The 13,737-nt window shown below is 35.4% G+C and overlaps 1 protein-coding gene across 1 annotated transcript; it reads right to left on the reverse strand.

The window, feature by feature from the left end:
* Positions 1-626: 626 nt before the first annotated feature.
* On the reverse strand, positions 627-10,371 carry LOC136203682 (ubiquitin carboxyl-terminal hydrolase 23). Its single transcript, XM_065994883.1, has 11 exons — positions 9,880-10,371; positions 8,399-8,513; positions 5,869-5,979; positions 5,335-5,507; positions 4,685-5,011; positions 3,688-3,813; positions 3,039-3,590; positions 2,809-2,949; positions 2,148-2,727; positions 1,442-1,535; positions 627-1,042 (listed from the first exon to the last, which is right to left on the reverse strand). Exons 1-11 carry the CDS (start codon positions 10,231-10,233, stop codon positions 883-885), a joined length of 2,733 nt encoding a protein of 910 aa, XP_065850955.1. The 5' UTR covers positions 10,234-10,371; the 3' UTR covers positions 627-882.
* Between the last annotated feature and the right edge of the window lie 3,366 nt (positions 10,372-13,737).

Consider the following 13,737-nt stretch of genomic DNA (forward strand, 5'->3'; position numbering starts at 1 on the left):
AGTATTATCATATCCTCTTATATGGTTAAGATAATAAATTTGTTAAGATAATAAAATTATTTGTGACCCAAAAACACAATACTAACATGATTAATTAAATGGTTAATTAAAAGATTGTGACTTGAAATTTTTTGAATTAGATTAAAATAACTCATTTGACACTAACCATAATTGACACAACATTAGCCCTTTAATCATCACTCCTAATCTTTTCACATCCATTGTTATACCCTGGACTGCCAACTCATTAAAAAAATGCTCTTTAACAAAAAAAAAGAAGTGTTAGAACAACAAATAGACATCTATTATTTTCACCTTGTCAGTTCATTAGTTATTGTTACACTTCAGAATGATTTTAATCTTCACCCTAAAATTTCAATAACTGTAAATTTCAATAACTGTTTGGTCAAGAATTAACCAGATACCGTTAGCCTAATTACTAGACAAAGCACTAGGAGAAACTACATATTATTTAACAACAATATTAAATACTAGTAAAATCAGCAAAATAACAACGCTAAATCTTAGCAACAATTACTAACTAAATTCCATATGTTCTAGCCATAAGTACCTTTAATACTAGACAATATGTTAATTTATAAAAAGAATAAAAACCCTCAGTTCAGTTGAGCACAACTTCAATATCAAATAAATAAAATAAAAAGTTGAAAATCGAATTACATTTCTCGACATCAAAGAAAGGTACATCTGAGATTGGTCTTCTAATGTAAAGATTATAGTCTACAAATAATTCTAACACCTCATCCATTCTTTCCCTTCCCAAAAATTAAATGGAAACAACACTACCAAAATTTCCAAAAACAACACGGATAGAATTGATACATACAAAAAGTAGCAGCATGTTGCTCCCTCCACATCTACTCATATCCTGAATGGTTTGTTCCCGGAGCTACTTCGGTCCATCTTCGGCTTTTTATGTTGTTTTTTTAGGCCTGCGATTTCTTGGAAAGGATTTGGACCCCCAAACTCATGCTGTTTGATCCTCAACTTTTTTCTCTTACCTCTGTCATATTCTTCATCCCTGTCCAAGATAAAACAAGCAAAATGCACAATGTTAAACAACAAAGCCAAACACACAGTAAAACCATTCAAAGTTTCCACATTTTCGTCTTCTATGGAAAAGAGTATGTGACAGTCACCAAAGGACTTTATTGAGAAATTAGAGTAGGGACTCGGTAGGAAACCGAAATGATTTTATTTTAGAAGATTTTGCAAAGAAATGTAAAAATGGACAAGATTATCAGCCTTATATTAGTAGTCCTCAGTCTGTCGCTAGATGAAATAGTATATCTGATCAATTTACAGCTATAAACAGCAGTCACATATTCTTTTCCACGATTTTTGAACTAGTGTTGGACAAAGAGCAAAACCAAAACAAATAAATAAATAAACAGAAAAACAATAATGGAAATATAGTTACCACTCATCCAGCACACGACCAACTCGTGGTTCTTCGATGCTACTTGATTCCATTATCTGTGATGAAGGCAACTCTAATCCATCCCAGCGTGCAACTGCAACAAGCCATAATAACATTTTTCAAAAGTTTATTTATTTATTTTGTCCCCAGCCCAGAAGATTGGAAAAAAAAATGTTGAAATAGTTTCACTCTATAGCTATTATTCAGGCCCCTGAAGGAAATGCCAAGTTATATCTTCATCCAAGACCAAAGGAGAAAATATTAGACCACTATTTCAGTAGCACAAATTTTTTGCAGGGGAAAAATTGTATTCTGTTAAGAGAATACTACCTTGAAAATTGTGGAATGAACAAAAAATATTCCTTAGAGCCACCCACATAAGCTCACAACCAAACATTACAGTTTAAAAGCTTGAATTGTCCATTAGACATATGAAGGAATATACGAGTTTCAAACTCATCAATCAGCTACAACCAAATGCTTACTCAAAGTTCATTTTTTCGGCATAAAAACCTCAGGCTAACAGGGAAAAGCAGAGAATTTATCTATCTACACTTGGTTCCACCAAGAAATTAGAAGCAAAATGTTAAAACAATCATTAAACATATATGAACTGATATTAACTGTTGATAAGCAACAAAATTTTGTACTACTGGTTCATACTAATTTTGGAACATGTGTTGATGATTATTCAAGAAGTACTCACCAGTTGTCTCTTCTAGACCTCGATTTAGCATAGACATCATCCCATTCTCTGACTTGCATTTTTTGCTAGTTTCTGTAAAATCAGTTGAATCCTGATGCTTATTCTCTCTCTTCTTGAATCCATCATCCACTGTTTCTATCAGGGAATCACCTCTACTCTTCAAACACGAATTATCCTCCCTTTGCAAATGTGTTGCACCGAATGTGACTGGCATAGATTTCCTGGATGTAGATGGTCCAACCTCTGGTGAAAGACTAAAGCTCTCCAGCAACTGTTCTTTAATGAGATTCTGCATCTTTAAAATGCAACGCTTCTTTTTATGTTTCTTCTTTTTCCATAATGCAACAGAAGCTCTGAAGAAGTTATTGCCAAAACGCAAGTTTGTACTCCTACATTTCAAGCGTTTCTTCTTTAACTTTTTGCAAGGCGAGCAATTAGGAGATTCATCATGAAGACATCCATTTTGTTCAACTGATAGCAATGATGAGTCAACCAACTCATTCACATTTTGTTGACCTCTACCACCAGCCTTACCACCCGATGCATTTCCTGCAGCAATCTCAATAAAAAAATCTCCACCCTAAGAAAGCAAGAGAAGCAAGTTAATGCTTGACCTCACAAATAATATAGAGCATAAAGAAGAATACAGATATGAGATTACCTGGCTGATTTCATTACAAGGTTTATCTGCTAACTTTATATTATCAATTTTATTTGAGATTCTGTCAACAGAATCCACAGATTGACAGAATCTTGGGTTCTCCGCTATCTCATCAACTCTGCCATTTAGGATGGGATTTATCTGGAAGGATCAAGGAATCATATGTTAACACATTGATCAGTTCAGAAAACAAGAAGAAAGTTCATGCTGAGTATTTTACATCCAGGTACCTTTTTTGAGGCTTCATTTGTGTCGAGCTTTTCAACAGGAAGCTCAACACGGTTATTTGATTTGGCCCCTATTTGGACAGTAGCATTATCAATTTTAGCAGTGCTGGAACTTGAAAGCGGTTCTGCCCCTGGACTTGCTTTTGATCCTGTAGAAATTTCTTTTGCTGGGTCCTTCTTCAGTAGCGAACTTGAAGGTTCTGCATTTCTCACTGTTGATTCTGAGATTGCAGAATCATTTGATGTTTCTTTCTGAAGAAATTTCTTTGGCGTACTGAAGTTTACTGCACCCTTTTGATCCTTTGACATATCAGCAGAATCTTTTTGATTCACAACAGCAAGTGCTTTGTTCCCAACTGAACCATCATTACTAGCATGTTCATTTGATAAGTGCTTAAAAACCAAATTTGTAACGTTATTGCCAGCAGTAGCCTTCATATTTTCTTTGTAAACCACATCACCAGGCTTTCTTGGAGCAACAATTTTTCTATCACGGACATAAAACAACATATAAGCCTTCTGGTCTAAAACCTTCTTCTCACTAACTTGGCGAACCTGTTACTTCAAAACGTGTTTAACTCATCAAATTTGTTTACTGCAAGGAATAAAAATATAAGGGCAGGATAGCAGGAAAGCTTTCAGAATGCCTTACCTCATTGTCATTAAGGAGATACCATATACCCCTTGATGTGCGAACAAAACAGACATAATGGCCAGAATGGGTATTATGACCAAAATGTACAAGCACACCATACAGGCTGTATTTCAAATCTCCTTCCTGTGAACACAACAAATTAAAGATTCAATTTAAATATCATAACTTATTGGAACATTGAATAGTTGAGCATCAAAGAACATATAGACTGGAGAACCTTATTCAAGTGAATATTAAAACTCATTGCAAGGTAAAAAATTGTTTAGATCAATTTAATGTGAAAATAACCAGAGTACATAAGCAGACCAATTCAATTAATAACATAACCCCCAACCAAGAAATTTACTCAACTATACTCCCTTCTTTTTTTTCCCTTTGTACAGCAAAACTAGTTATCCCATGCCAATCGTTTAAAATGCACCTATTTGCTGTAAATTATATTCTTTGTATATAATCTTTATATCCTAGGTGTACATCTCACCCCTTTCCAGAATTCTAACCCAATTGTATAACAAGTCCCGCCATTAGGTGGATAAAGGGTTCAAAAGCAAGCTTGAAGGCTAAACAAGACGTCAAAATACAATAAAGAACAGCAACACAGAAAGGCCATGGGCTAAAAAATTTGGAATCAACAATAAAAACAGGCCAAGCAAAATCACACTACTCAAAATTTCTGACAAAACTAAACCTTGCCATTATTATTTAATACACAACTTAGAAAAGCAGTTCCTACTACCTGCCTTGATTTAAAAAGAAAATATTCTTCTAAGCAAAAATTATGCCTAATATTTTATCATTATTTGCAATTCAATTTCAACTCTTGGTCATTATTGTAGCCAAAAAAAAAAAAAAAATTAAGCCAAAAAGGAATATGAGTTTAAGCCTTTCCACATGAAATAACATCCTGAAGCCCAATTAGGTTCCAAAGAGGTTAAAAATTCCATTAAACTGAAATCTAAAAGAATAATTGTTCAAAATGTTAACATTTACTCACATAGGTATCACTGACAAAAGGTTTCATATCCAATGAGTGATCGAAAATAACTTTCTTGTCAACTTTTCGTCCAGGATCGTGTGCATGAAAGCGCTTAAGATGGATGGTAAGTACATATGGACACTTGTGTACAGTTAGCCGTTTCATAGCTTTAACTTTCTGCTTGCATTGTTGGCACTGATACTGCTTCTCACCCCCATCTAACAATTCTGCAGCAGTAAAGTTTCGAAGTGCAAGAGGCAAAGTATCTGCCTTGTATATTTCAAGGCTTAAATCCAAAAATGGATCAAATTTGTTGGAGCGGTAAAAACATTGCTGGCATTCCACCTGATGAGATGTCAAAACAAACATTGACCGCACACATTGAGTAATTCTACTAGCACATTAATTAAACATATATTTTTTTAGCACTCTTCCAAGGTAAAGTTATAATTTAGCACTCATCAAATCATGACTGTATACTTATAAAACCTGAGCTAGTAGAGCATCTGAGTCTAGCAAATCTTTTCTCTAGATGTAATTCAACATCTTAAACATAGTCACAATAGGCAGCACAGCACGTGTATATAAATATTTATAACTTGTTAAAGGTGATAATTAATTGTAAACTCAGCTCAAAAAATTTACAAAGTAAAAACAAGAAACAGTACCTGACTACGAAGGCGACCACCAAAGATCTTGTGCACCAAACTCTTTTCATAAGCAGCAGGGGATTCACTTGGTACTCCTGAAGGTAAGCAGCATTTATGCATTGATTCTAGCAAATTCACCATGTATTCATGAGCATCCTCCTGTCTAGCATTTCTAAAGTTCCGAGATATGCCTATATGCGGTCAAGGACTACAAATGTGACAAGTGAAGTAGAGAGGAAATGCTATTCAGGTAAACGATACTTATTACTTATATATCTCAAACAAATGGTGTTGCAAATCTTAGGGCAATATTGACATTGTTATAGGTCCATAATAAATCATTAATATATGTTCACATAATGAAGCAAAACTATTTCAGATATCGATTAAGGCAAAAAAAAAAGTAAGAAAAAGGGAAAGCAATTCATCACTAAAGCAGTGACTATCACTGAATTTGATCTAACTAGCAACCATGATGCAAATCAGTTACCCAATAGGGAGACAAAGCATATATCATGCTTACAGTAAAACACAGATAGAAGAGAAGGATACAACGCAAGTTTGAGACAAGATCCTTTGGCACAAATGATCTTCCAGTTAATTGTAGAGCTCGGCTAACATGTTTCTGGATGGCACACAATGCACAAAAACCAGCAATATGGCCTTCATAGATCAATCCAACAAAAGGGTTAGAAACAAGTCAACCCTCTACTTAGAGCAACAAGATGAAAAATGACAACTAAACTAATCTATGGATAAGACAGAAATAAAAGTGATAGCATGAATGTAAACAATATCTCATTTTTACATATAATCTGAAATCATAAAAATAAAAACGCTAGAGACAAGAAGCACAGTTTCCCAGCCTTCAAAACATTGTATTTGCCAAAGAAAGCAAGTGTCAACATATATGATAAGACAGATTTAAATATTATCCCTTCTGAAAGCCACTTGCAATATTTCTTGCTATTTCAACATGTCATATATTTGAAAGTTAAAAAGTTATCGATTTAATTATGGAGATCATTTCTTCCTCAGTGAATAAAAAGGAATTTAAAGATAAGTATTCTTATCAGAGGAGCAACAACTGTACATTACACCTGAAAAGAGAAAGGCCACACAAAAAGAACAACCGATTTAACTAATCAGAAAAGCCTATGCTTCAACAACGGCAGAAAAAAAGCGAGAGCATTCAGCTCCGTTTTCCAGATTGGTGGAGAACACCAATGGAAATAAGTGTGGTTAATCGAGCGGATGGAAAATAGGGAGGATAGAAGAGGAAAGTTAGGGAGAATGGAAGCAAAATGTCCATCAATTTAACTTCAAAATGTGGATTCTACATTAATTTAGCCAAGGAAAAATGAAAAACTCCTATAAAAGCATCTAATTTACTTCTTTTTCTCTCCCAACCTATCCATTTGGGAAGAAAAGGTTTTGTGTGCCCATGCATCTAGTAAGGATAGCACTTTATCCTTCATTTGTTCTCTTTCTTTCTAACCAGCAAGGTGGCTTAAGCATCCACCCCCACCCTCTTCCTTCCCTCTAACCCCTTCCATCCTTCCACTTTTTTCCTTCAAAACAAACACACTATAAGAAGGTCATTGGCTTCTCTTTGCAATCAAATATGAAACTACTAACATGTGTACATGTTTGCAAGCACATACTACAGCAATTAAATTCTTTTCAATAGCAAGCCAAGACAGAAGAAAGTTATCAGCCCCCGAAATACAAGGGCAATGATGGAACTTTGAGGACCTTCAAAACTATCCTTTATATTTTCTCAAAGAATACTACAGGCAAATATCAATTAATAATCAACCTATAAAATTAGTTCATACCAGAATAACAGGTTTACATTTCAAGAAAGATGCCAAAATCCAAGTAATTTAAATACATCTTCAGCAAATATTATCAGCCAATTGGACTAGAGGATAAGCTATTAGCTACAGCCAAAATCATTGAGTTTCAGGACAAGTAGAAAGATGAGAATAGCTTAGAAAAGCTTTCAGAAGTGCTAATAATAACCTTAGCTTAAGAAAAGATATCCAGGTAAGCTTCCTTCCGATGCGTACCGGCCAACGAGTAACTTGCACTAACCTAGCTAACTCAAGGAATGTTGTACTTCTCATGATTTACAGATGAAGACAAATTAAATAAAATGGCTGTTTTAGTTTCAGGGCATCATCACACAAATTTTTACAGCCATGTAATGCATCATGCTAAATTGATAACATCATAACAATATGGCAACAGAAATGTAGGCATCATAGCGAGCCAAGAGATGATAGGAGATACAAGCCCTGGCTTTCTGAGATGCCAATTTGTTTTTTGATCCTCCCAGGAGACACTATCTGAGGTTCTCACTGATTATGTAAAACACAGCAGGTGAGTGCCGAGGATCATGTGTCACCCAATCTTGCATCATGCTGTAAATTCTTTTTAATATTTGAACTTGAACAAAATAGATCGGGTTAAAGTAATTTACTGCTAATAAAAGTCCAGAAATAGATAGTTTCATACATCCCAAATCAAATGAAGTGTTTCCTGATGGAAGACTATTAAATTGGCCAATCTTAAAATCTCATTATGCATAAATGTAGGCATCATAGCGAGCCAAGAGATGATGGAGATACAAGCCCTGGCTTTCTGAGATGGCAATTTGTTTTTTGATCCTCCAAGGAGACACTGTCTGAGGTTCTCAATGACTATGTAGAACTCAGCAGGTGAGTGTCGAGGATCATGTCTCCTAATCTTGAATCATGCTGTAATTTTTTTTTTTAATATTTGAACTTCAACAAAATAGATTGGGTTAAAGTAATTTACTGCTAGTAAAACTCCAGAAATAGATATTTTCATAGATCCCTAAATCAAATGAAGTTTTAATGATGGAAAACTATTAACTTGGGCAATCTTAAAATCTCATTATGCAGAAAGGGTACTATATAAAATACATATATATATATATAACTACATGTGAATGAGCAGTCTGCAATTTCAAGAAAAGCGACTGTAAATAAAAAGAATTAAGTATGCACATGCATCGAAAGATAAGGAGAGGTGAGAGCACAACAGAGCCACTCACATGTATTTTGATGCTTCCCACTCTGCAAGTATGCTGCCAAAGGCTCAGTATATGTCAGGCATTGCAACACCGAATTGAGAAAACAAGTGTTTCCAAGATTTTCCAAACCAGCACCCTGAGTCATGTGAACCTCAAAGGTAAGCAACTAACCAAATTCAATAGCTAATCAAAATTTCATGAATATTACGACCTGAGAGAATTAATTACAGCGAAATAAGTAGAAACTAAAGTAATCAGGCCATAACGAAAGGAAAAACAGATTGAGTTTCTCTATTTAAGAATGAAATACGCGTATGAAAACAATTAGAGATAGAGATATTATTCATCATCAACAAAAAATAAAATGTAAACAGGTAAATTGAAAGGGCAAGTGCAAAGTTTAGACTAAGCTTTCTGGTTTTATTATCAATTTTCTTTTTAAGAAGGAGCTACATAAAATTGAACCATATCCCTTTTGACATGTACCACTCAAAATCCTATGCCCTACAGGAAAGATGGTGCATATTCACAGATATTAAATGAGTAAATATTATTTGATTTTCCATGAAAGCCAATTCAAGCATCTAAAAACGACATTAATTTCACTAACTGGAACTAAACTTTGCTAAGCTGATCTGATCTGAAGTCTAGTAAAAACATCTGTATTGAAACCACACCCGCAAAAAGGAGACAAAAAAATAAAAAGAACAATCTTAGTCTACATTCAAAATACAGAAAACCAAAGCACAAAAAAGTATATTTAACAAGTGAATTAAGTGTGAGACTCTGACATTCATGACAAATTCACCACAACTTCTTAAGCGCATAAGACTAGAAAAAAATTTATACGAAACAAGAAGCACTGAAAAACAAATTGTAAACTAAACTCCATGAAAGTATAAATAGAAATTCTAACAAAAAAAATGGCTAGAAGAGCATATACAACAAGAGATCACTAGTTAAATCCAGTTAATGGCCAAAAGAAGTAGCAGAAACTTCTCGAGCAAACTCTCAAACAAGCTCTAGCCAACTCCAACGTATCAATGTTGAAATTGCTGTCTTTTAAGAGAGAAAACAGTATAGAAATTATTGACATTCATCCAACAGCATTTACAATTACACCCAGCTGGAAATTGGAATAAATAAACTAGTTGTTTAAAGTATCAAAATTTAACGCACTACTTAGGAAAAAGAAAAAAGAATTCAAAATAATAACAGCATCAGTATGGAAGAAATTCCCACAAGTTTAAAACATGCTTATAATTAGGCTTTGGATGTCAAATCGAAAGCTAAGAGTACAACAACAAAAACAGTGAGACTAATTGCATCCAAAAACATTTCAATGTTTGCGAAGTCTATTATTGTAGGCTGAAACAAATATCAAATAAAGAAAAGAAAAGTTCGTTTTGCAACAAAAGACTAATATCATGAATAAGTATAAACGAATTCACTTCACACAATCGATTTCCATTCGTATTAGAAAACAAAGAGAAAATACTCACAATTCTCCTGAAAGCAAACCCCAAACTGAGCTCAGGATCGAGTCCATTTTCCACTAAATCCGTCCCATCCACTTTCTTCCCGCACTGAAGACGATTCAACGCAAGCGGCCGCTTATGAGACCGAGAATCAGAGTTTAAAGTTTCTATTCGAAAATCGCCACTGCTAAAATCATGTTTGTTTCCAAAACCGGAAAACGGCTTTCTAGCCGGGTGAAACTCAATCTTTCTGAGCAAGAACGATGAAGACGAAAACGAAGAAGAAGAAGGAATTGCTGATCCATTTGCAAAACGAGGTAATCTATCTTCCACTGATTGGATCGCCAGCTCAGTGCCGCTTATCATTCTGTCATCCATCCTTTAAGCTAAAAGAAAAGCGGAAGAAGATTATTCAAAACACTGAATGCTCCGTTTCCTCTCCACAGAGAGCGAAAGAGAGCAACGAGCAGGCACCAATTACGGCTTCTGCAAAAGAGAAAGAAAAGGGTAGGAGGCACTACTATTAAACCCTACACGAACAATAATTCCCTATATTTGACTTTGAGAGTCTATATTGACTACCATGGGGTGCGATGCGTGTGATTGTACGGGTTTTAGAAAGCAACATGAAATTACGGAACTATCCATGTAAACGGGATGTGTTTATATTAAGGAATTAAGAGTCAAATTAGCCCTCAAACTTGGCAATAAAATCAATTTAATCCAAATTAAAGGTTATTTATCAACTCAAACTTTAAGTTGACAAATTTTGATAAATTGACCTAAATTTATACATCTTTTGTAATAAAACTGATTATATCTATGTTAATTTGTCAAAATTTGCCAATTTAGGGACTGATTAATACCTAAATTTCGATTAAGACTAAATTGATCTTGAATGTCAAAGATTAGGAACAATTCTAACTCTTAAATCATAAGTTAAGGCACCTTTAGATAGATAATAACTAGTGCGAAAATTTGTCCCAAAAGAGATGGGAGTGAGCGAGAATGGAAACCTCTCTCACTTTAGTGACAGAATGAGACGAGGACGGAGACTTCCCTCCCATCCCATGAAGATCCACATCCTCACCCCATCGTAATCTTTATGAGATTTTTTTTAATATTATTATTATTATAATAATAATAATAATAATAATAATAATAATATTAGTATTGTTATAAAACAAAAAAGACAAAATCTTTGGGGGCCCGAAAGAGAGAGTTGCTAATTGTTCCTTCCTCTGAAAAGGACTTAGTGCTGTGTTTGATGAGTTCTGCTTGGGAGTTGGCCTGGAGGTGGGGAATGGTAAGTCCATTAGTTTCTGGTTTGATAACTGGATTGGGGATAAACCGTTAATTGAGGTGTGTTCTTCCCCCCCGCCTAGTGATATACGCAACTGGAGGATTGCCGATGTGGTTGACTCGGAAGGGGACTGGATCTGGTCAAAGTTTGATACTTTCTTTAGCCTTGAGACTCTCCTTAGAATGCGGGGAGTGAAGGTGAGTAATCAAGAGGAAGACTTGGATAGGCACTGTTGGGCGCTGACTAACAATGGAGTTTATTCTTGCAAATCGGCCTTTGAAGCTTTCTCTCTCTTTAGATCTGATCCTCCCTCGGATGTGTGGAAGTCGATTTGGACCCTTAAAGTTCCTTTCCGTATTAGGAGTTTCCTGTGGCTGGGCGTTAAGGACAGGCTTCTTACTAATTCGGATAGGCACAGAAGGCACTTGGCTGATTCTGGAGCTTGCAGTAGATGCAGAGGCCATATTGAGACTTTGTGCCATGCTCTTAGAGATTGCTCTAATAGTAAAGAGGTTTGGAGGAAAATTCTCCCACACCATATTTTCTCTTCCTTCATGGCACATTCTGAGGTCGACTGGTTCTCTGATGGTGTTAGAGGAAAGTTGCTTCCATACATGGAGCATGGTGACATTTTCTTTGCTATTATCTGTCACCAAGTTTGGAAATGGAGAAACGGGGAGATTTTTGGAGATAAAACTGTTTTTATGACAAACTTAGCTGATTTCTTCTCGAAAAAACTTTTCTCTATTATCGATAGTTTCAAAGGAGAGTCCCTTGCCAGAGCCTCTCAGTGTTGTGATGTCCATCTCGTGGGATGGAGCAGGTCAAGAGAGGGGGTTGTGAAGCTGAATACTGATGGTTCCTGCCTCAGTAACGGTAAGATTGCGGCTGGAGGTGTGCTTAGAGATGTAGGGGGCGTCTGGCTTTCTGGGTTCTCCCAGAATTTAGGGTTGGGTTCTTCCTTTTCTGCGGAGCTCTGGGCTATTCTTACTGGAATCAATCTTGCTAAAAGGCTGGGTGTTAAGAGGCTCTCTGTGGAGTCTGATAATTTGGAAGCAATCAAAATGATTTCTGAGAATCATTCTATGGGTCTTAACAGTCGCAACCTCATCAAAGCTATTATAAGGCTTTGCTCCTCCTTTGAGTTCGTAGAGTTCAGACACATTTTTAGAGAGCAGAATCGTGTTGCTGATCGCTTGGCGGCGGCGGGCCATGAAGGGACGTTAGGCGTTACTACCCTTCCTGTTTCCCCTAGTTTCATCTCTCATCTTCTCTTAGAAGATAGGATTGGGGTTAGCTTCCCTAGGCTAATTCCTGGGTAGTTTGTTGTTATTCGTTTTTCTTTTCCTTTTCTACCAAAAAAAAAAAAATAAAACAAAAAAGACAATAGAATAATAACAATCGAAAGAAAGTAAGTATATACTTACATTTCTACTTGTATTTCACTTGCCTTTTTGTTTGTCCTCTATTACATAAAAGAAACCTATATTTATAGGCTTATGAACATATAAGTTACATAAATTATGGAGTTACAAATATTAAGGAATAAAGAGTTACAACTTTAATGAATAAAAAGTTACAACATTAAGGTATGAAGAGTTACAATGGTTATACTTATGGACATCCATCAATTTATTCATAACACTCCCCCTTGGATGTCCATCCATGCGAACAGGACACTGTCTCATTAAAAACCTTTACCAAGTAAAACCCAGTGGGAAAAAAACCATTGGTTAAGGAAAAGATAGTAGAGTGTTTACTCCCCCTATTCATAATATTACTGAAGGTCTTTAAGACAACGCATTCCAATAACATAAACCAACTTCTTGAGAGTTGTAGAAGGTAATGCCTGTGTGAAAAAATCTGTCAGATTGTCACTTGATCGAATATGCTGAATATTGATTTCATCGTTCTTTGGAAGGTCGTGCATAAAGAAAAACTTTGGTGAAATGTGCTTTATTCTGTCTCATTTAATGTAGTCTTCCTTCAGTTGAGCAATGCATGCTGCATTATCTTTGTTGGTTCCGTGTAACGTGATAGTATTAGTTCCAAGGGGGGTTAGGAACTAATTCAACTTTTTCTTTTTTTTAATGCTGACTTAATTTAAGATTTTATAATTTAACTCAATTTCAGGTCAGCAAGGCTGGGTATGGTGTGAGACAGCTTTAGACAGACACTGACTATAGCTATTTCAATCGTGAGTTAGGAAGTAACACTTAACTCAGTTTCCAACTTAGTACTCAGATTACTCAGCTTTAGTGTGTACAAATTATTTTACTAAGTAATGTTAAGCAAGCAGCGCATACATATATATATCAAGAGAATGGGTTAGAAGTTACTCAGCAGACTTATCCTGGTTCGGCCTCTCCGCCTACGTCCAGTCCCCGAAATCCTTCCGAGCTTTTTCAATCCTCTACTAAGCTCTTTAAAGGTAGAGCACAAACCTTTTACAATAGCAACTGAGTATACAAGAGTACCATCCTCTATTCTGTTGAAACACCTTTCCACATGATTTTGATTTGACAAAATTATTTATGTAATTGATAAAAAATATTCTAACACATTAAATTTAATTGCTT

Source organism: Euphorbia lathyris, chromosome 8 (assembly GCF_963576675.1).
Source record: "Euphorbia lathyris chromosome 8, ddEupLath1.1, whole genome shotgun sequence".
NCBI lineage: Eukaryota > Viridiplantae > Streptophyta > Magnoliopsida > Malpighiales > Euphorbiaceae > Euphorbia > Euphorbia lathyris.